Consider the following 23,849-nt stretch of genomic DNA (forward strand, 5'->3'; position numbering starts at 1 on the left):
ACACATTTAAAAATATCAGTTAGAGAAACCTTATGATTTAGTAATTTCTTAACTGTCTTTTATATACTCCAAGTAGTAAACCATATGACCACCCACTCCACCAAATGCTCCCCCCTCCAAAACCTATCTTCAATTGTGAAGGTGATATTTTTGAAAAAAGAATTTACCATAAGTCCATTTTGTCTCTCACCAAAAATAATGTACCTGAACTTTAAACAAAATTCACATTTTATTTAGGTTGAAATAAACTATACAAAATTGATTTTCTTCACCAAAAATAACAGCAATATTTTCTGTATTATTCCTAGATAACCACGAAAAACTTATTTTTGTAGGTTTTCCAGGTTTTGTTTATAAATCAAGACGAGGCAGTAGATATAGTCATGGAAAAAGACAGAGGAAAACAGACAAATCAGTTGTCAGTATCCATGGCCTCTGATCCTGTCTTGACCATGAACAGAGGTGTTCAACATACACCTGCTAAAAAGCTTACGAAGACATAGATGTTCAACATATACTTGCTAAACAGCTCATGAGGATGTAGGCTCAACAAAGGAATGTAAACAGCAACAACCCAATGTGGAACAATGGCAGGTTCTCTCATTCAAACTTTAAGTATAACTTGTTCCTTCAAGTTCATTTGATAAAGACAAAATCTACACAGAAATCTTTGCTTGGCAAGCTCACTTTTCTCTCTGTCTGGTAACTCCCTTAACTCCATTATAGATTTTTAACATACTAAAACCCCTACTATTCAAAGGTCACTCGTGAGCTTCATTGTAACATTTTACAAAATGTACTCCTTCTTCCAACACCTCTTCAAAATCTATTTTCTCCTAAGAACTGATAGTTCAAATACCCGACAATTGGATCCAGTGATAATAAATGTTATGTCTAAAATGACTTAACTAAAACAATTCCCAAGTGCTATTAGCAGAGATCCCGTAGAAGTGTAATGTGGCACTTTCAATGCTATCTTCTGGAAGAACAGTTATGTCTCCAAAGCACAGGAGTTCAATCAGGGGCCATTTTAAATAGGCAGATTATCAATGGCTAATGTACTTAATGAGAGGTCAATAAGTCAAGATATTCAGTGATTAAGTGGCCTACATACACCTGACAGTTTTTCTTTCTGTAAGATGTTTCAAATTTCTTACAGAGTTTTCCAAATATCAAACATAAGAGAAAGCCTACTTTTAAAGTCTCTTAGGTATTTTCAATGGTTTCTGAGTTATCTGTAGGAAGCTCTGACTTAGTTGTATAGAGTTTGATATATGTGTCTACCATTAAATCCAGATCATGTTTTATATCAAAATTTATGTTAAGCAGAGCCAAGTTACTTGACCTTTGGTCTGTCAAAGTGTTCCTCAGGTATGCTTTGAGACGCTTTCGCCCATTTTCATAGCGTTCATTCTCAACCTTCATCACAGGAAGAATACATAGGACTTTGAGCAATGCATAAACATTAGGAAAAAACTTGATGTCTGGTAGATGTAGGGCTTCATAAATGGTGGATGGAAGCTCTATATCTTTCCCTCTGTGTTTCCATTTGATTCTCCAGCAATGCAGCTCAGCTGAGAGTGTGTCAGGATTGGGCAGGTCACTTCTGTACATGTCAGCATGGTGCTCCTCTGATGTATTAAATTTGAGCTGTCCCATGACAGAGGGTACAAGAGATAAGCATTTAAGAGCTTTGAGGTGCTGTTCTGAGAATATATCTTTCAGTTCCTGAATAATGTGTTCCACTGTTGGAACACTTAGAGTTTCTTTATAGTAACTTTCAGAGGTGAGCTGAGATTCCAGGTTACCTTGCTGCGCTCTGCGGAATTTGCCAGGGAGTTTCATCTGAATATCTAGTTTAGTTGCCAAATTTGTGGCTTCTTCGAACCAAAATTCATGATAAACTTCAATATTTTCCATCACTTCATTTAGAGAATGCAGCACTGCAGTCAAGCTACTGGCTGCAAAGAAGACATCAGAGGTTTGCCCCTGGAGATTTTTCCCAAAGGCTCTTGTAAAAGATAGAACATTCTTAAGGACAACAATGGTAACAATGAAATCAAAATCTGTTACTGCACTACAGAGTACAAAAGCTCGACCAGCTATATAGTTATTCCATCTAATATTTGTATCACTATTTATACCATCTAAACATAGAACAAGTGCTTGTAGGAGATCCACTAAAATTTCAAAAGCATCATGCCTGCCTGTCCACTGAGAATGGCAGATTTCCTTCAGTTCTTTACCCTTTTCCTCATTATTCTGAAAAAGGACAGAAATTACATTGTCAAGCTCCAAAAGCAGTTGTGGAGATCGATGGAAGAACGAACAAACTTCCTCAATTGTTCCTAATGCAACAGATACTCCCACAACAGGCACTGATTTTGCCAACCACATGTTTAAGGCACAGGAAGAACAAAGTGTGTAGACAGCTTGGGGATATTTCTCTAAAAGTCTAGAAGCAACAATTTTCATTTTGGAAGAAAATCCACTAGATACGATGTAAGCCTGACCACGACAATATTCCATATTTAACCCCCACTTCTCGGTTATCGTAGTGTGAAATTTCACAGCCAAAATTTCCGCATCGGCTTCGTAAGGCAAGAAGCCCAAAAATTCCTCTCTCAGGTTATGAGATTCATCAACAAACCTCACCAACACAGGCAAGTGTTCTTCCCCTGCTATGTCCACTACATCATCAGTGATGATGGAAAAGAAGTGAGAGTCTCTCACTTCCCTGAGGGTTTCTTCCCGGATGCAGCTCTCACAGATTTCTAGCATCTGTTTCTGTTGTGTTTTTGAGCAGAACAATGTGTTAACTGCTGTTGTCTCAAAACGCTTTCTTAGAACCTCTTCACCAGAATTTATCCGGCACTCCAGCAGTGCTTGAAAGTTATCAGGAGTAAAGAGACCCTCTGGGATTTCATCAGTTTCATGCCCATCCAGAGGTATGTTTTGTTTTCCCATAAGAATCAAAATTTCAAATAAAGATTTTAGGTATTCTTTGTTTTCTTTCTCTTCGAGAGTCAAAGGTAAAATGTCTTCATCCTGTTCTTCACCCCCTTCTTCTGCACTGGGGTTCTGAGCATTGCTGTTGTTTATTTCTTTATGTTTGGGTTCCTGTTCAGAAGTTTCATCAACTAGAAAACAGAGAACTGATTTTATAAACAGGCTCATGAAGAAACATACAAACAAAAAATTATATTTTTGATTGGTTAAATATTTAAAATTCACAAACTCATCCATTCAACATTCACAAGACACATACTGGATCACAGACTTGGATATAGAGGTTAAAATAAGACACATTCTAGTGGAGGAGACAAAGACTGTATACAAATATATTTTAGTCCTACACGTAAATGCTGTTAATAAAGAAATGATAAGCTTAACAAGGCACGTCACATAAAACATATACAAAGCAGTAACAGTCTGAGCTCTTAGAAAAAAGAAAAGAGAACTAATATTTATTGAGGCACAGTGTTGGCAATTTATATGGATCACATTACTACCTCTACAGGCAGGTGTGACAAATTGAGGAAAGTAAATAATTGCCCAAGGTCACAGATGTAGTTGGAAGGATGAAGGTAAAATTCAAATCCAAGCCTGTCCGACTCTAAGGCCCATGCTGATGCAGTTTCTGTGAAATTAAGCTACAGTTTTATATGGGAGAGAAGAGTTACACAAGCCAAAAAAACATAAAGTATATTTGGGCAATTTTTAGGGCAACATTGACTACTAGAATTATCAGCCTAATCTCTTTGTATTTGGATAGGAAAACCGAGGCATTGCCCTGCCCACTGTCATACACACAATCCTGGACCCTGCCTGTGGTCCCTTTTAGGTTCATTTTCTAAACATCGTGGGATATTAGAAGTTCCAATAACAAAGTGAGTATAACTGCCCAAATCAGGCACTCTGCTTCAAACCACTCTACTTCTGCACAAAATACTCTTCCTCCTTTGCCCAACTCCAGGTCTCCTCATATAACAGAGGGGGAAAATAATAGTAATTACTCTAGGCATACTGTGAGAAGTCAATTAAGTAAAGCACTTAGAATAAAGACTTAGTACAACACAGTTATGTTAATGATAGTAATAATAATAGCAACACAGTAGTAGTAGGAGACAAAGAAGGAGAAATAACAGTAACCACTGACAAGAACAAAAATGACTTCTAGTCCTCATTCTCAGGTGACAGAGGTCAGACATCAGTACCTACAGAAAGACTTCTGGCTCCTACCCTCTATGGGGCTAAGTGTTCCCATAACATGTATTCCTTAAAAAGGTATCTAGAACTTAATACGCACCGCACATTGGGTGGACAAAAATTCTGCTCTTGTCGTTACTGTGGACTCCCCTTCTCTACATTAGGACACTCTGTGTGCCACACTGAGAACCTACCACACTGAGAACACAGCCCTAGTGGGGAGAAGCAAAGTGTATGGCACAATAGCACTCAATCAAGAAACTAAACTAACACTTCAGTCTCAGACAATTCTAGACCATGAGACAATGCCTACTACACTCTTACATCATTCTCACGGTAGGTTTTGGATATAAAACTTATTTATTTGTTCTTACCAGGTCAAGGCCTTTTTAAAAGGCATTCAGAAGTTGAGTCATTAACACTATCACTTACTTTTTTTCTGTTTCAGTGTCCGGATTTCATCTTCACTCTAAATGATAAGAAAAAAAAAAAAACACCTTTAAGAAAACAACTCTAATTCATCACTATAGATTCATAAGTAAAAAGCATATCTTGATTCAAATTTAATCCCTTTAAGAGCATAAATTCCTTCTAAAGAAAACATTCTTTAAACAGAGATGACAGAAAAGCCAGAACTACAATTTACCTAATAACTCCAAGCTCATGATAAAATACTAGAGGGGAAGGAATACATTGTTTAACTTACTTTATACCTAAATCATCATCATTTTGGGTTATAAAAGGCATGAAAGTATAAGATGGGCATTCCAAGGGTCACAAATCATGTCCCTCTCAATCCAATACTGGGGCACGCCATGTAGGGGAGAGTTGTTGGATCCCAGAACCTAACACAAGAGCTATGAGAAATCCCTAGGAAGCAGAGAGTAACACAGAGCCAGTATGGAAAAGAAATGGATGCACAGAGCAGCAGAGGGCCAAGTGGTACATACCTACAGGGGTCCTACAGTCCTACAGGACTGAGGAAGAACTTTCCAGTTGTGTCCTTTTATCTCCCTCTGACCCCTCACAATGCTTAAATCACAACCCACCCCATTACTATTCTAGGGCAGAGAAGCAGCAAAACCAGTGACAGCTGGAGTTAGCAGGGTACCTGGTAGGCAATATGGGAACAAGATACTGCTGACAAGAAACGTCAGTAGGCTAGCCAATCTGGAACATTCCCTCCTAATCGTGTGAGCTGCAATAGCAAGGATAGTGGACCTGCAACAGTATGTCTATAGTAAGGCATGTGAGTTGGGGCAGAATACAGGGAAACGAGAGCGACAGAGTGGTAAGTGGCCCAGCGCCTCACCCCTACTACATATTATTAAGAATGCTGATGTGGAAGACTGTTGTGGAGTGTCAGCACTCATCTATGAGAAATACCAGAAAAACAAACAGAGGGAAAGAAATGCATGAAGAAATAAAAACTGTGGATTTCTCAGAACTTAAAGATATGAGAGATGTGAGTCCAGATAATTAAACCATTTAGACATACTTAACACAAATGTCAAATATAGAGAAAAAAATAAAGACTTTGAGGGAAAAAAGCAGATCATCTCAAAAAAGAACAAGAATTGGGCTGGCATCAGACTTCAATAGCGGTAACAGATGTAAAAAGTAGAAAAGAATCAGTATCACATAGACTATATATATCCTCTATGTATCACTTAATAACAAGACTCCAAATAAAAACAATATATATTTTTTTCGGGATCCCTGGGTGGCGCAGTGGTTTAGTGCCTGCCTTTGGCCCAGGGCGCGATCCTGGAGACCCGGGATCGAATCCCACGTCAGGCTCCCGGTGCATGGAGCCTGCTTCTCCCTCTGCCTGTGTCTCTGCCTCTCTCTCTCTCTGTGACTATCATAAATAAATAAAAATTTAAAAAAAAAAAAAAAAAAAACAATATATATTTTTTAAGATTATATTTATTTATTCATGAGAGACCCAGAGAGAGAGAGAGAGGTAGAGACACAGGCAGAGGGAGAAGCAGGCTCCATGCAGGGAGCCCGATGTGGGACTTGATCCCAGGACTCCAGGCTCACACCAAGCCAAAAGCAGCCACTTAACTGCTAAGCCACCCAGGCGTCCCTACAATATGGTTTTTAAAAATAAACTAATACCTGGAAACTAAAAACAAAAATAATCCTATGTTAAAGAACTAGGGGAATTATAAAACACTCCTGGCTAATCAATGAAAGCTCTCTATGATTGTGGGATACAGCTAAAACACACTGAGCCTTGAATACACATAAATATGAGCTGAACATTCAAGAAGCCAGAAAAAGAGCAAAAAGTAAATCTCCTACATCAAAAAGAAACCAATACAATAGCCCACAAGTGCAGCAATCACTGATAAAAGTAACTACTATTTCTTTGCAAACACTATTAAAACCTTAGTTTCAGAAAAAAAAACCAAGCATTCCAAAATCCTACATGCAGTTCATAAACTCTTGAAAATAAATAAAACTTAAGAAGAGAAAAACAATAAATAAATCAAAATGGCAATCAAAACATTCCCTCATCTACCCCAAGCCTTCTGATGGTTTTATGGTTTAACTTTCAAGAGCAGATAGTATATACCTTATACAAGTATTTTTAGAAAAATTGAGAGGACAAAAAAGAAAGTTATCCAACTAATTTTATAAGAGAATCTTGGTATCATAACTGGATAAGAGGAGTACACAAAAAGAAAATTACAGGACAACACTTAAAATTATAAATGCAAAATCTTAAATATTAACCAACTAAATCAAAGAGAGATACTGCAATCAATTAGGGTTCATCACAGGAACACAAGGATGATTCAACAGCAGAAAATCCATCAATGTTATTCACTGCCTTAAAAAAGAAGTCAACTTCTCTACTCAACAGATGCAGTGAAAGCTTCTAAGTTCAATGAGTCGTGATAAAAATTCTGAACATTAGGACTAAAAGAGAATGAAAGAAATCTCTTTAACTTGATAAAACTATCTAACAATATCAACAAATGTCACACTTAATGCAACAAGGCAAATGAACCAGCTGTGACATTCCTGGGACTGTTCAACACATTAGGGGATTGACTAAACAGTAACACAGGCAACAGGAAAATTTTAAATTATGAGAACGGGAAGAAGAGGCAAATCTGGAGGATGATACAATCAACTACATAGAAAACTTGGTGAACTATTAGGATGAATGAAAAGGGGACTTCAAAATTGCCAGAAACAATCTCAACCAGAATGCATAATCTATACCAACAATAACCATAGTGAATTTAGGAAGTAATTTAAGGAAGATATACATATTGTCCTCATTTATTTATCTGTTCATTCATGAGAGATACAGAGAGAGAGGCAGAGGGATAGATAGGCTCCATGCAGGGAGCCCACTGTGGAACTCATCCCGGGGCCCCAAGATCACACCCTGAGCTGAAGGCAGACACTCAACCACTGAACCACCCAGGCATCCCTATTGTTATCTTTTAAAGAACTGCAGCAAAAATCCTGAAGTTTTTTTAGATTTTTGATTTTGTACACTCCTAAAAATATTTTTATTTTATTTTAAAGATTTTATTTATCTGAGACAGAGTCAGCACGAGCAGGGAGAGGGACAAAGGGAGAGGGAGGAACAGACTCCCCACTGAGCAGTGATTCCCAGGACCCTCCAGTCATGACCTACTGTAGGCAGACACTTAACCCACTGAAACACCCAGGTGCCTCTAAAAGTATTTTAATCATGTTTTCAAAGAATGAATATTCAGTTTTGTCAATGACTGTTATTACCTGATAGCTGTTTTCTTGTTTATGGATAGAACTAATTAATATTGCAAAAATGGAAAAAAAAATATTGCAAAAATGGTAATTCAAAGCATTCATGATGAAAATCCCCATACAATTTCTATAACTTGACAAAAGAATTCTCAAATTCCTCTGGAAGAATAAGGTCCACAAATAGCTAAGACAACTTTGAAAAAGAACAGTTATTAAATCACTATATTTGAAAGTAATCTTACTTATTATAAAGCTATGGTAATAAAGACATACAAACTATAAATGGATCAAAGATCTAAATATGAAAGGTAAATATAGTAACAGAAAAGATGAGAAAATTAGATAAATGTTGTCTTAAGAAAGCACACAGTAGATAGACTGAAATGACAAATATTAAATACATTAGCATGGATACCAAAAGGAGGAGAGGAAATGGGAATGGGAATAGTGGGAAGGGGAAGAAAAATAAGGGTCTTGATGGTGGCAACGATGACAGAATGTCACAGACTAAGGAGTCTCAGTAATTTAATGTTGTTCACCTAACATCAACAAAATACAGGTAGGTTTCAATCATTACAACTAAAGAGTATCAAAGGAATATAAAAACATGCATAAATGATGTCATATACAGAGATTTAAAAGCTTTTTCTAACCCTGCCAGTACTTAATAGTGATAGAACTGTTCCCTTTAGGTAAAAGTATCCACGTCTTAACTTTTATACTTTCCCTTTCTTTATCCCTTTGTGCTGAATTCTGGAAATATCCCTCAGCTCCACTTTCCTTACTACAAAAGAAAAGGTAGTGTTTTTTGTTATTTTTTTTTTCCTCCCCAGGAAAGGAATTGTACTAGTGGTTTCATGCTGACAGCACACTTTGGCCCAAGTCAATGAGTATCAACAGGCTAAATTTGAGAAAGATTTTCCAATTTAAATACTAAACTAATCATCTTACATCCATGCTACTTCAATAACCACAGCATTCACCTCCCGTGTTACCTTTGAAATAGAGAGTAACTTGGGTTCAATTTAACATTAGTGCCTCTATATTTGATTTCATAGTATTACAGGAATTGGGAAAGCCAAAAGCACATTGACATACCAATTCTTTTATTCGTTTTCTGTGTCTACTATGTGGATTGTTCAAATGACTGGTAAGATCAAATATTGTTGGTATTGCATTATCACGAAGAACTGTCCTATAAGGACTCTGAAAAAGAAAAATGTGTTAATTCAGAGACAGTCTGCAAAAATATATTACACGTAAAGAAAATGCTATGTTAATGACTTCCCTGTACTCCTTCAACTCTAGCTCTAAAGTGTAGAGACTTATAGAATGATGATGTCAGTCTAGATAAGCTTATTATTTCTAACTCTTTTTTTTTTTTTTTTTTTTGCATTTTTGCCCTTCTGGTAATCTTACTATTTTAAATTAAGGAATGGAATTGATGGTAGGCACAGAAAATTAAATGTATTTGCATTTTGCATATATACTTCTAATTCATCCTCCCAGCAACTCCATCTGTTCTGCCCTTCCATGAGCCACCAAATCTACAGCAGACACAAAAGTTTATCAATCTATCTTTATGTGTTCTTAATAATTCTTTTCTTCTTTACCTGCTGTTCACTCTACTTTCACTATTATTACTAAGAAGCATCAAGGTACAGTGAAATAATATTGGACTGAGTGGGACACAGGAGACCTAGGAACTAGTCCAAACTCTACCAGTTACTCACTAGGAGATCCTGGCTGAATACTTTTTTCCCTTTTTGGACCTCAGTTTCCTCTTCTGAATAAAATTCAAGTATTGAACCAGACCAGTATTTCCCAAAATGAAATTATTCACATGCTAATGATAATGCTTGCATACCATCACCCGCACTTTTACATAATCTACTCATTTTTAAGTTAGCATTAAACTATAAAATGATTTTGATGAGTTACTTATATTTTTAACACATACTGTAAAACTCCCAAGATAAAAATTGATTCTCATGCCACTTGAATCCATTTATATCATGATATGCATAATCGGACTTTTGCAAACATCGAACTAGGTATTTCTAATTCTAATGTTTTTATCACTGAAGGATGACCATTCTCTATTCTAATTCCTGTTAACCTAATCCAACCTGGCCAGAAGCTGGATGCATACTTAGATGTTGACAGTCTTCAACAGCCAACCCAGAGGTCAGATAGGGACAAGAGGTTTATTAACAGGAAGAGCAACAGATGAGTAACTGCATACATTCCCCCCAGCGAGTGCAAAGAAACAGTGCCCTTAATTTCTTCACATGTCTGCATTGACAAAGACAAAACATTCTTTTTAAAAAGCTTTCTCTGGAGCAGTGATTGTTTCAAAGCTGACTATTAAAGCATGTTCATATGCCAAACAAAAATAACAACTCCTATGTTTTTTCACCCAGGAAAGGAAGGTTAGGATGATATGAAGAAACATATATAACTAAAGGGAACACACTATCGCGGGTCTTATCTAAAGAGTTGCTAAACACATTTGGGAAGTACTTCTATTCAGATTCAATATTTTCTAGTTCAACCCCACACCTCACAGAAAACACAAAGAAGAAAACAACTTTTTAAAAAAAAATCTATTTCTTAATGACACTCAGCTTCCAGTGCTGAGTCTGGAAGTCCAAGCATCCTGAGTCTACTATGAAATTTGAATCGGAGATTGATTAGGCATACAACCACTGAAGGGAGCAAAAACTATACTATATCCCAAACATCTCATCTTCCCCATTTAGCAAATGTCACAACATACACAGTCAACTCTTGATATCTTACCAATTATTCAACAAGGAGAGGAGGGATAAAATGTTCCCAATGAATTTCTTAAATTCAAATCAAATTAATTTGCTATATAAAAAGCAAAGCTATCACAAACCAAAAGATAGAACATGAATTTAAACATGTTGCTTTTCATAAATATTTACTTATAAGTTTATATGCCAAAAAGAACTATATTCAGTTTATGTGCATGATCGTTTTAACTCAGTATCAAGATTTAATCTTTAACTGCTGAACTGAAGTTTGAGCATAAAGCAGTGATGTTACTCTACCATCAAAGATTCTATTAGGCTTTGGTTGAACTAACTATGAATGTCTACTGATGAGACCTTCAACAGCAAACTAATGAAGCCAAAACTCTCAGACATTTGGATATAGATATCATATAAGCCAGCAATAGCAGTAAAAAAAAAAATTTACTACTACATGAAGAAGTTCTACACGTGTAGAAAGAACATTTTCTCGTATTTGTGTTAATTTATTCAAGACTGAAGAAACGTGGAGATTTAAAAAAACAGCTCTTCTTTCTGTCCTATGCTCTGACTAAACATGAATATGAGTAAACTATAATTTTATATTTCTCACATTAATCTTACTGGAATTATCTATTTAAGAGACTATATCTATTACTAAAATAAAAATGTATATGGCTTGTATTTTAAAATAATAATTTGGGATATTTTTACTTAATGTCAAGAACATAAAAGTAGTTTGCCTTTTAAATACAAGAAATCCCTTATTTTGGTTGATTATTATTACCCTCTTACACAGCAAGGCAAAAATATCCCTCAAATATTTGTGATTAAACTGTTGAACCGGAATTGGCTCACCTCCCAATGACTTCACAAGTATCTGCTTCAATTAATTTTGAGAAATAAAATAACCCAATCATTCTTTAGTTTTCTGATGCCTCTGCAAAATGTATCTGAAAAAAATATCAAAATACATTGCTGCATAACAATATATAGTGTATCTTCAAATCAAGTTTATGTCTATCTCAATATCTGAGATGATACATCAGTTATACCTAAACAAGAATATATTATTTAACAAAACTGTCTTCCTAACTAGTTTCTAAAGTGTTTCAGATCTGCTTTATTTCAATCAAATCTGCCTTATTTGTGTCTCCTCTAAGTCACAGCAATAACAGAATCACAGAGGGTTAAAAATGTTAGATCTCAGGAATTACCTCGTTTAATATCCTTATTAGTATCTGGGGCCCAGAAAGGGAAAGTGACTTGGCCAAACTCACATAGTTGACAGCAGTAAGGCTAGAGATCCAGGTTTTGAAATGAAATTGCAAATTATTGATGGAAAATTTTTTTCATATTAATTATATGATTTGCTTCTTGTTGTAACTTGCACATAAAAATTAAGGGTTGATTCTAACAGTACACATGAAAACATGAAAACAAAAAGCTCCATTTCTCAATGAAGATTTCACTTATAAAAAAAGCTCTGGAGAAGCTGCTCCAAGTAAAAACAAACTCTACCTTAAACACTTTAATAATCATCCAAAATTCTCTGAAGGCTGAATAAGAAATGTAAAAATGGCAACCCCTGGTGAGTAGGAATAGGGCATCAGAAACGGGGGTTAAAAAAAGAATCCCAGGTTTTGAAGAACAAAATAGATACTATTCAGTTCCAAATTTGTCTTCATTAAAAAAAAAAAGTGGTGGAAAAAAAAAAGTGGTGGGGTGCAAGGATACATTCAAACATTAATAAAGTTTTACAATTTCCAAACAGATACTGAGATAGAAAACAAAGAATCGAAGCTCTTCTATTACTTACAGTTCTACAGATCATAGAGGTCTCAAAGTGTTTGGCACATAATCGATAATGTTTATTTAGTTGATCAGGTGTTTTATCTTCTAAATCTGCTCTCCTACAATTCTCCACCCATTTCTGGCATCTATAAATAAATCAAAATGCAATTATGAAATATGAGCTCAACATTTATATTCAGCTATAAGACAAATATATATTCCAGGCAATGGATTCCTGCTCCCCTCTCCTTGCAGAATATAATTTGGAGAAGCTGATTGATAACAAAATGAGAGCTAGAAAATCATTCAGTACATTCAATTATAGACAAGATTAAGAAGTAACTTGCTCAGTCATGCACAAAATCAGCAGTAAAACTAGAATTTAAACCCGAGTCTTTCAATTCCCAGGACATCTTAGCACCAAAAAAGGACTCAATTATCAGTAGTTCAAGCAAAAAGTTGCAGAACCATGAGACCCACAGCCTAACATTCCCTTCAGGATTTCAACTTAAACAAGGATATAAAACAAGTCATTGCAAAAAAAAATCAGTAAACAGATGTTCTATAAATCATTAGAGTTTCCTTTAAAAAAAAAAAAGATTTTATTTATTCATGAGAGAGACAGAGAGAAAGAGGCAGAGACACAGGCAAAGGGAGAAACAGGCTCCATGTTTTGGAGCCCGATGTGGGACTTGATCCAGGGACCTCAGGATCACACTCTGGGCCAAAGGCAGGCACTAAACCACTGAGCCACCCAGGGATCCCTCATTAGTTTCCTATAGGAGCATGATGCTTGTGTTCATCTGCCTTATTATGAACATGATTTATTATCTACAATATGTACAGACTAGATTGCAAGCTCCATGGCTGCAGGAATTGTACCTATACAACTTAGTAACAGGTGTTGAAGATAGTGAATAAAACAAAGTCCATGCCCTCTTGGTGTTTACATATCTGCAGAAAAACAATAATGACAACGAGGATAATGTGTACTAAACACTTAGTATGAACCAGACACCATTCTAAGTCCTTTCCAACAGGGGTACATTATTCCCCTTATGCAGATAAAGAAATGAAGGCACAGAAATGTTAATTTGCTAAAGTTTACAACTAGATCTTTCCTTCATTCCTCAAAGTTCTAGGAATAAAAATTGTCACAAGTCACAAATTTGAAGACATCCACGTTATAATCACATCATAGTATATTATGTCTCAATATCACAGTTTACTCTTCCACACACATACACTCTGATACTTAATTCTCTCCACTCTCAATACGTAAAACCATGGTGAAATGATTATCTAACTGAAATTAAAACCACACCTAAATTGTACAGCATTTCATTCAACCAAGAAGTATTACTGCACAGTAATGATATCAAATGTCCATATTTTAATGTTTTCATACAGTTGTGCAATATGATTTCATAAGCATTTCATGTTTCAACATCCAAATATTTGGTACAGAAACTGTCTGTCTCACTATAAAATAACTGGCCATACTGCTACAGCTAAGTTTGGCTTTTAATTCTTAGATCTCTGAACACCTTCCATACAGAATACTACTGTCTGTGTTATGTGTTATGTCTAAACTAAGTGGAGACAGCTTTCTGATACCAAAAGCATTCAGATTCAATCAAGAATAGATTGGGCAGGGGCACCTGGATGGCTCAATCTGTTAAGCATCTGCCCTGAGCTAAGGTCATGATCCCAGGGTCCTGGGTTCCAGCTCTCCATCGGGCTCCAGGGTAGGTGGGGAGCCTGCTTCTCCTTCTGCTCCTCCCCCTGCTCATGCTCTCAAGCTCACTCTTGCACTTGCTCACTCACTCTCAAATAAAGCCCAAATAACTACACATCTATGTCTTCATATCAAATACCTAGAAGTAAATCTAGTGAAAGATGTGCAAAACCCTCTAACTGAAAAACATTTTAAATAACTTAAATAAATGGAGAGATATACAAGTTCATGAACTGGTATACTAAATTCTAAATATATCAATTCTCCTCAAATTGATTTACTCATTCAATCAAAATCCCAAAAAGTTTGTGTGTGTGTGTGTGTGTGTGTGTGTGTGTGAGAGAGAGAGAGAGAGAGAGAGAGAGAAATGACAAGATAATTCTAAAACTTTTTATACAGAAATTCAAAAGGCCAAGAATAGTCTATATAATCTTGGGGCAAAAAAAGTTGAAAGACTTACACTATCAAATATTAAGACTTATAATATAAAGTTTAGTAAGACAGTGTGGTATTGGCACAGGATAAAATAATGAAACAAAATGGAGAGCTGAGGATACTTAAGACAAAGGTAGCACTGTGCAGCAGTGAGGACAAAAGTTTTTTTCAATAAATAGTGCTAAGTCAATTTGACGGCCATATGAAAAAAAATTAATCTTGACTCCTACTTTCACAACATATGCACAAAAATACCAAGTGCACTATAGATCTATGGAAAGTAAAATAATAAGCTTCTAAAAATAACACAGGAGACTAACTCCATTATGTTGGCATAGACAAAGATATTTTAAAGAAGGCAACAGAAAGCGCAAACTCTAAAGCAAAAGATGAATTAATTTCACTACTTTGAAGTTTGTAACTTTTCTCCATTAAAAGTAGCCATTGAAGAGTGAAATAGCAACCTACAAAATGGAAGAATGTATCTGCAATACATATATCCAACAATAGACTCATATCCTAAATACATGTTTTGGATACGTATTGGCTATGTCTCATTAGCAAATAAATCAGACAATCCAGTATAAAAATGGGCCTCAGATGTGATCAAGCAACTTACAATAAAAAGGTTATCCAGATGGACAATACACATGAAAAAAAGTTCATGAAAAAAAAGGGCTCAATCTCATTAGTCATCAGGGAAGTACTAATTAAAACCATAACAAAATATTACTACATACCTTCAAGAATGATTACAATGTAAAAGAGAGAATACCAAATGTTGATGAGAAAGTGGCACTCTTGGGAATGGGAATGAATGAACTAGCTAGCTCTCACAAACATAATGCTGAGTAAAATGAGCCAGGAGTACATCTATGATGCCTTTTATATGAAGGGAATGCTTTTAAGTACATACATAATTATCTCTCAAACTGACCACTGTCTCCCCTTTCCTAGCTCTCCCTGTCATTGTTCTGTGCCCTATACCCCAGACTCTGTAACCTTTCCTCTTAGCAGAATGAAATGACTCTCTGAATCCTTCTAACTTCCAAACTGGTCTTGGCCCTTCCCTACTAGCCCCTTTTCCATGCTGAGGAGTAAATGTTTTAAAAAGCTAATTTCAGAATGTTTTGCCCACTTACGGTCCTTTGGTAGCTTCTCACAACTCTCACAACTCTTCTCACAACTCTAAGAAATAATTCCTCGCCTGTCATAAGATCCTGAACAATTTGGACCTTGTCTACCCTTCGATCTTCATATCAAACCACCCTTCTAGTCCCTTTGCCCCTTTACATGCCATACTTCAGTTTCATGAAGTCACTGCAATCACTTCTATCTTCTATGCTGTTTATTCAGCCTAGTATCCTCTTTTTTTCTTGCTTCCTTTGCTAAGGAAAGCCTATGCAAAGATCAACCTTCAGATCTTAATTCAAATGTTATTTCTTGAAGGAAACTTCCTGATTCAGATGTGTATACATATGTATATGAGTATGTATACATGCACACACAGGAAGGATTCCCTTTCCTCTCTGTATATGGTCTCTCAACATCCTTTATTTATCCTACTATATTATTACCATCAGTATAAAAACGCCTAATATCTCCTATCTAAAAAATTCTGTTAACCTGGATTCTCTGCATAGCAAAACTAGCTATTTTTCACATTATCTCCATTTTCTTTTTTGTGTGTATTTTTTTAATTGGAGTTCGATTCGCCAACATATAACACCCAGTGCTCATCCCATCAAGTGCCCCCCTCAGTGCCCATCACCCAGTCACCCCATCCCCTCATCCACCTCCCCTTCCACTGCCCCTTGTTCGTTTCCCAGAGTTAGGAGTCTCTCATGTTCTGTCATCCTCTCTGATATTTCCCACTCTCCTTTCCCCTTTAATCCCTTTCACTATTTTTCATACAATGTTGGTCCTTCTCCGATTGACTTATTTCACTCGGCATAATACCCTCCAGTTCTATCCACTGTCCAGTTCTATCCAACTGTCTCCATTTTCTTATCTCACATTCTTTCATCAATTCCAAGGAGGCTTCTGCTTTATCTCTTTTCCACTGAAACTGCTCAAGATTATGAATGACTTCCATCTGACCAAATCCAATGGTCACTTTCTATCCTCATCTTAATCACCCTTTCAGTACTCCATTGTTTTTTATTTTTCCCTTTGATGGTTTCCTACTTGCAGCATTTCCAAAAACATATTTCAAGGAACAGTGGTCAACTGTTCCATTAAAATGAAATAAAGTTTCATGGTCAAAAAGTTTGGGTAATACTACATATTTTACCCTATTCTTGGGGTTTAGGTATTTCTGTGGGACTTTGACCACATTAGTTAATTGTCATCTGAAAGCACAGACTATCACAAAACCTATTGTGAAGATTAAATGAAATAATGTAAATAAGATATGCAGAACAGTGCCTGGCATATAGAATATGAAGTATTCTCTAAGAAATATTATTGCAACTCACAGCATTGGCTACAGGATTAAATGAGATATGAAAGCACTTTAAGATCATATTTTATAGAGATGATTCTCAAACTTCACACTCTCTTTACACTCTTATTGAGGACCCAAAGAGCTTTTATTTAACAGTATTTATCCTTATAGCAATTAAAACCAAGTACATTTAAAAAATGTTTATTAATTCATTAAAAATCACAATCCCATTATATGTTAACATAGATAATATTTTAGTGAAAATTTATGCATTTTCCAAAATAAGAAACATTTAGTGAAAAGAATGGAACTGTTTTCTACCTCTGCAAATCTTTTTAATGTCTAACTTAAAGAGAAGATTGCTAGATTCTCATACCTGCTTTTGTATTTAATCTGTTGCCATATGTGGCTTTGGTTAGAGTATATGAAGAAAATCTGGCCTTAAGCTGCTATGCAGTTTAAAAAGTAATTACAATATTTCTCTCTTACCCAAATTACTATGGATATTCTTCTTTAATACGACACCAAAACTCCACAAGTGTTGGTTACTTAAAGATGAATTGCGAAGTGGAATTTGAAACCAGACCAATAAACTTTTTCACTCTATTACACTGAAATTCATTGGTGTATCTTACACTCGGAATAGAGCTTTTATTTGTGCATGTGTTTGTAAAATTATGAATTGGTCAATTTGGAAAATATTAGTTCAGTCAGTTATGCAAATCACCATTATGCAATTTAAGAAGTCACATTTATCAATATCACCATCAATTCCATCAGGAAAGTCTTAAGAGAGTTGTCAAGCTCAAAGTGGTGCATATGAGTTTTTCAAAATTCTAATTTTTGCTTGAATGTCAATTTTCCCTTGAAGTAGCAGGCTTTCATTCATTTCTGAGAAAATGTCTACCAAACACTGGCATGTATATAATCAAACTTAGAGAATTTTAGAAAATACACCAGACAACTTAATCAGAGCAATGATGTTACCATGTTATGGAGCTCTCAGAAACTCCAGTGCACACTCCTGAAAGAATGAATACAAAAAAGCAAATAATGTCAGAGTTATCATGAAATAGTTTTTACCTCGTAGACTCCTTAGAAGGGTCACAAGTGCCCCCAAACCCACTTTTACATTTTACAAGGCAGAGTACATTAATTCTCAGTTAACTTTGATTAAACTGCCAAAAGAATCTTAGAACACCTTACTACCTCAGGAATGAGTTAGAACTAATAACCTGAGAAGGAAGAAGAGGGCTTCAATTGTCCAACTTACCCTAATAGGAGCAATTCTTTAGCTCTACTTGTACCTCACTTCATCTGGGGATGAGCTCCACCATGAGCTATCCCCAGGCCTTGAGATCAGTCAGACCATCCTGGGGCCATCCAGATTTAGGCAGGTTTTTTTCTTTTCACATTTTTTTTTTTAATTTTTTTATTTATGATAGTCACACAGAGAGAGAGAGAGGCAGAGACACAGGCAGAGGGAGAAGCAGGCTCCATGCACCGGGAGCCCGACGTGGGATTCGATCCCGGGTCTCCAGGATCGCGCCCTGGGCCAAAGGCAGGCGCCAAACCGCTGCGCCACCCAGGGATCCCTTGTTTTGTTTTTAAAGGGGGGAAATGCCTGAGTGGCTCAGCAGTTTTGCACCTGCCTTTAGTCCAGGGCGTGATCCTGGAGTCCTGGGATGGAGTCCTGCATTGGGCTCCCTGCATGGAGCCTGCTTCTCTCTCTGCCTGTGTCTCTGCCTCTCTCTCTCTCCGTGTCTCTCATGAATAAATAAATAAAATCTTTGGGCAGCCCGAGTGGCTTAGTGGTTTAGCGCCACCTTCAGCCCAGGGCGTGATCCTGGAGACCCAGGATCGAGTCCCATGCCAGGCTCCCTGCAAGGAACCTGCTTCTCCCTCTTCCTGTGTCTCTCTCTCTCTCTCTGCAAAGAGCCTGCTTCTCCCTCTGCCTGTGCCTCTCTCTCTCTCCGTGTCTCTCATGAATAAATAAATAAAATCTTTTAAAAAAATAATAGATAAAAGGCATAGCATAGGGAATTTGGTCAATTGGTACTGCAAAAGCACTGTATGGTGACAGATGGTAGCTACACTTTTGGTGAGCATAGCATAATGTAAAGACGTACTGAATCACTACATTGCATGCCTGAAACTAATATTCAACATTGTGTGTCAAGTGTACCTCAATTAAAAGAAAACCATAACATTAATTTAAAAAGGTAAATAGCACATTAATGCCACTTTTTCTAAACCAATAATAGATAGCATATTTTGAAATTCCACACTGTGCCCTTTATTTTAAATTACTTCAAATAGCTGTTCATAAAAGTGTCCATGCATTTATAAATATAACAAAAAGTGTACTATTTAATAGCATTAAATATATTTATCTTTATTTTTAGTTTTAACAGTAGTTAACTTTTCAAGAACAGATTGGCAATGTCATCTTTTATCAACCTTCCCTACAACTCATTTACAGAAAAAAAATATAATTAATAACCCTAAAAATGCTGTTATTAATTTAATACACACTTCTGAAAACAACTACTTTCTTATACTTAACTCTGGGCACAGTAAAGAAGAAACTATAAAATACAAAAGAATTTGAAATCCTTAGTTGGAGAAGATTTGGTTTGGATAAAAAGTTAGGATCCTGAAAATATTACATTAACTAAAACAAACCAGACATAAAGGACAATTGTATGATTCCATTTACATGAAGTACACAGAACACACAAATTCATGGAGACTGAAAGTAGGTGGGACAGGGTCGGGGGGAGGGAAGGAGTTACTGCTTAATGGTTACAGTTTTTGCTTGGGGTAATGAAAAAGCTTTAGAAATGGATAGTGGTGATGGCTGTACAACATTGTGAATGTAACTAATGCCAATGAATTACATATTTAAAAATGGTATAATGGCAAATTTTATGTTATATGTTTTACCAAAATGTTTAATGCAATATATACTGAATATACAATAATACTGTAATAATGTATATTAAAGTGCACTAAATATACATTCTAAATGGGTGAATTGTATGATATGTGAATTATACCTCAATAAAGATGTTTAAAAGAGTTAAAAATAGAAGTTCATAATTTGGTCTTAAAGTATTCAAAGGACTCTGACATAGAAAATAGAACAGATTTGCTCAGTGTGACTGTAGGAACAAAACTAGGACCTCCAAAGCATAATTTATAGGGAGGCATATTTCCACTTAATACAAGGAAGAAACAACAGCCAAAGCTGTCCAAATCTTGAAGTGTCCCTTCACAAAACAGAATAGTCATTAGAGGTGTTTCAGCAAAGGCCCTATCAGGAATGCAGAGGGCCCCTAAAGGGTCTGTAAATACCTTGATAGTGGAATGCAAAATTGTGTCTCTGTCTTTTCTCAAGTAACGTCCTTATGTTAGATTCTCAAAGGGGACAGACTGCACTAGATCTAAAAACTCCTTCCAAATTTGAGACTGTACACCCCTATTGGCCATACTCCCCCTCTAAAAAGTGTAATGAAAAGAGTATTCACTATAATTTATCAACACAAATGACCTGTGGTCCAGAATCAACTAATGTTGTCCTCATTATGCAAGTGAAATATACTCTCAAGACTGCCCTTGGGCTAAAATTTGGGTAAAAAGAAGATTATGCTTAAAGGGTTAAGGCCCAGTCAGATTCAGGTGCTCACCTTCTCTGCTCCTACAGAATCCAACAGCTATTCCTCACTCTTCTGAGCTAGCTCTTCCTCACCTCCCTGAACTTTAAACACCAGGAATGCCTCAGGGCTCAATCACCAGACATACACTGTTTTATTTACCCCAGAGCATGACTTTAGATGTCCTTTATAATCTGAGAACATCCATATTTACAATCTAGTCTGAATGTCTCTAAATTCCCATCTTTTTATGGTTTTAGTTCAAGCCCCTCAAACTTCACGTCCCAAACCAAATTTTTAACATGTCTCCACCAAATCTGCTCCTCCCAGTCTTCCAAAGCTCAGGAACAAAGGCTCAAGCTAAAAAATCTTGAGTCATTCTGGACTTCCCTTTTTCTTACAACTTACATCTAAACCATTAACAAATCCTGTTGGCTTCACCTTCAAAACATATCTCAAGGGGCGCCTGGGTGGCTCAGCGGTTGAGCGTCTGCCTTTGGCTCAGGGTGTGATCCTGGAGTCCCAGGATCGAGTCCCACATCAGGATCCTTGTATGGAGCCTGTTTCTCCCTCTGCTTGTGTCTCTGCCTCTCTCTCTGTCATGAATAAATAAATAAAATCTTTTTTTAAAAAAAGTATCTCAAACAGAAGTTTACCACCTCCTCCTCTACTAACCTGGATTACTGCAATTGCCTTAAAAAAAAAAAAAAAAAAAAAAAGATTTTATTGAGCCAGGGTGGCTCAGCAGTTTAGTGCTGCCTTCAGCCCAGGGCAGAATCCTGGAGACCTGGGATTGAGTCCCACATCGGGCTCCCTGCATGGAGCCTGCGTCTCCCTCTGCCTGTGTCTCTGCCTCTCTCTCTCTCTCTCTCTGTCTCTCATGAATAAATGAATAAAATCTTTTAAAAAATAAATATAGTCAGTCTGCTCTAAACCCTTGTATGACTTTGTGTCTCACTGAGAATAAAGGCCACAGTGCTTTGCACGGCCTACAATGTCCTACACAATTTGCCCCTACCATACGAATAAACACACGCTTTTCTGGTCTCATTTTTTCCCTTCTCCCTTCCTTCCTTAAACCAGCTCCACCGTCCATGGACTTCTGGCTGTACCTGTAACATGCATGCCTTGACTTCCCATTTACTGTTTCCACAGACTGGAACACGTTTCCCCTAGATATCTCCATGGTTGGCCCGCTCAACGACTTCTGGTTTTTGCTCAAATTCACCTTAGTGGGGCCTTCTCTGATCACCCTATTTAAAATAGCAATTGTGCCTCCCCTGCTACTCCTTATTCCTCCAGCCTGCAACATTTGCCTTTTTTCCATAGTATTTACCACATGACATACTGTATATACATATTTGTCTGTCTTCCTCCACTAGGATATAAACTTCAGGAGCAGGTACTTTAATTTGTTCATCTGTGCACTAGTGCTTAGAGCAATGCCTAGCGTATAGTAGGCCTCCAATAAATATTTGTGAAACTAAAAAAAATTTGTGGAATATAGGATGCTATATTACAATCGCCTTCTACATCTGTCTCAACAGACTGTGAGCTCTCTGCAGGCAGCAACTCTGTCTCAATTCACGTCTGAATTTCTGACACCTAACACTAGTGTGTGCACACAGTCAGTACTGGTTTGAAACGAACGAATCAACAAGACCGAGGAAAATTCTTCAGACTTCCCGCAGTCCCTACTCTGTCACTCTTTAAAAATAAGTCAGAGCGTGTGGGTTCCCTCTCAAAGAAGAGGGCTCAGTATCAATTCCCACCCTACCCTCCGTTATCCACCCCCCCCCCCCGTTAACCAAGTGAGACAATGAATAACGGTCAGAGCCATAATTTGAACCAGGAACATCAAGTCCGCTGTAGGAAGTTAACTGTGACTTGACGAGATCAAAGGTGACCAGACTAAAAAAGCAACCCTGTTGCAGAGGTGGCAGCAAGGAGAGGGAAGGGCCCCGGTGGCCCCGATCACAGAATCCAAGTCCCTCTTTTGACAGCTGAGGAAACTGAAGCCTAGAGAGCGGAGCGGCCCGCCCGAGGTCACCAGCACCCGACCCGGGGCGAACCGGCTCACCTCGCCCGCGCGCCGCCCCAGCTGCCCCTTGGTTCGGGTGGTGCCCGCCGCGCCGAGCCCCCGCCGGCGCACGTGCTCCGAGGGCCCCGGGCGCCCACCGGCCCGCGGCGCAAGGCCTGTGGCCCCCCTCGGGCCGAAGCCGGGGTCGACGACCGCGGCCCACTCCCCCCGCAGCCCCGCAGCCCCGCAGCCGGCGGCTGGCAGCGCGCGCCTCGGGGGTGGGCCCGGGGCTGCCGGCTCCGCGCCCGCCGCGTACCTGGCCGGGTCCCGCGGGAACCTGAAGAAGGCCAGGTCCGACTGCGTGCTCTTCCTCGTGCAGTTGGGGGCAGCGCAGAAGTTCGGCATCGTCGCCCACCCGCCGGCCGGCCCAGCCCTCCCCTCCCCGCCTCCTCAGGGCAGCCCGCCCGCCCGTCGGGGCCGGGGAGGGGAGCCAGGCCGGCCGGCCGGCTCGGCCAGGCCGGCGCGCCGGGGGGAGGGGCGGCGGGCGAGAAGCCGCGAGGGGCAGGAGGGGCGCCGCGGTCCGAGGCCGGGCTGGGGACGCGGCTCCACAGTGCTGTGAGCGGCCGGGAGGATTTACCGCCGCCGCCGCCGCAGCTGCCGCTGGTGCACCTCCCGCCCGCCCGGGACGCTGCCGCCTCCTTCCCACAATGCACCCTGGCGCCCGGGGGTGCCCTCTCTTCCCTCAGCCTTCCTCCCCCGCCCCTCCTTTCCGCCGACTTCTCCACAGGCGGGCACGCGCAAAGAAGCGCGCCGGCCCGGGTGTGGCGAGGCGGAGGCTGGGCCTGGCGCGGCTGCCGCAGTGCGCCTGCGCGCAGCCTACCCCGCGAGGAGTGGACACTGCGCATGCGGGCGTGTCTCCTGGGACTCCGGAGCGGCCGAGCCCCCGGTACCTTCGGTAGGTTTGGCGTGCGCGGGTTTCTGCAGGTCTGGGGAGAGCTTGCGCGGAGTATCACCGGCG

General features: G+C 38.6%; 1 protein-coding gene across 3 annotated transcripts; it reads right to left on the minus strand.

Moving 5' to 3' along the window:
• Positions 1-210: 210 nt before the first annotated feature.
• On the minus strand, positions 211-23,363 carry THAP12 (THAP domain containing 12). 3 transcript variants are annotated; one of them, XM_072794702.1, is made up of 5 exons: positions 23,148-23,363; positions 12,562-12,682; positions 9,064-9,171; positions 4,642-4,678; positions 211-3,140 (listed from the first exon to the last, which is right to left on the minus strand). In XM_072794702.1, exons 1-5 carry the CDS (start codon positions 23,234-23,236, stop codon positions 1,207-1,209), a joined length of 2,289 nt encoding a protein of 762 aa, XP_072650803.1. In that variant the 5' UTR covers positions 23,237-23,363; the 3' UTR covers positions 211-1,206. The 3 variants fall into 3 exon arrangements, with proteins under 3 accessions (XP_072650803.1, XP_072650805.1, XP_072650804.1); XM_072794704.1 differs by lacking the exon at positions 23,148-23,363 and adding an exon at positions 21,253-21,270; XM_072794703.1 differs by lacking the exon at positions 9,064-9,171 and having other exon boundaries at positions 23,148-23,362.
• Positions 23,364-23,849: the final 486 nt, after the last annotated feature.

Source organism: Canis lupus, chromosome 23 (genome assembly GCF_048164855.1).
Source record: "Canis lupus baileyi chromosome 23, mCanLup2.hap1, whole genome shotgun sequence".
NCBI classification, from domain to species: domain Eukaryota; kingdom Metazoa; phylum Chordata; class Mammalia; order Carnivora; family Canidae; genus Canis; species Canis lupus.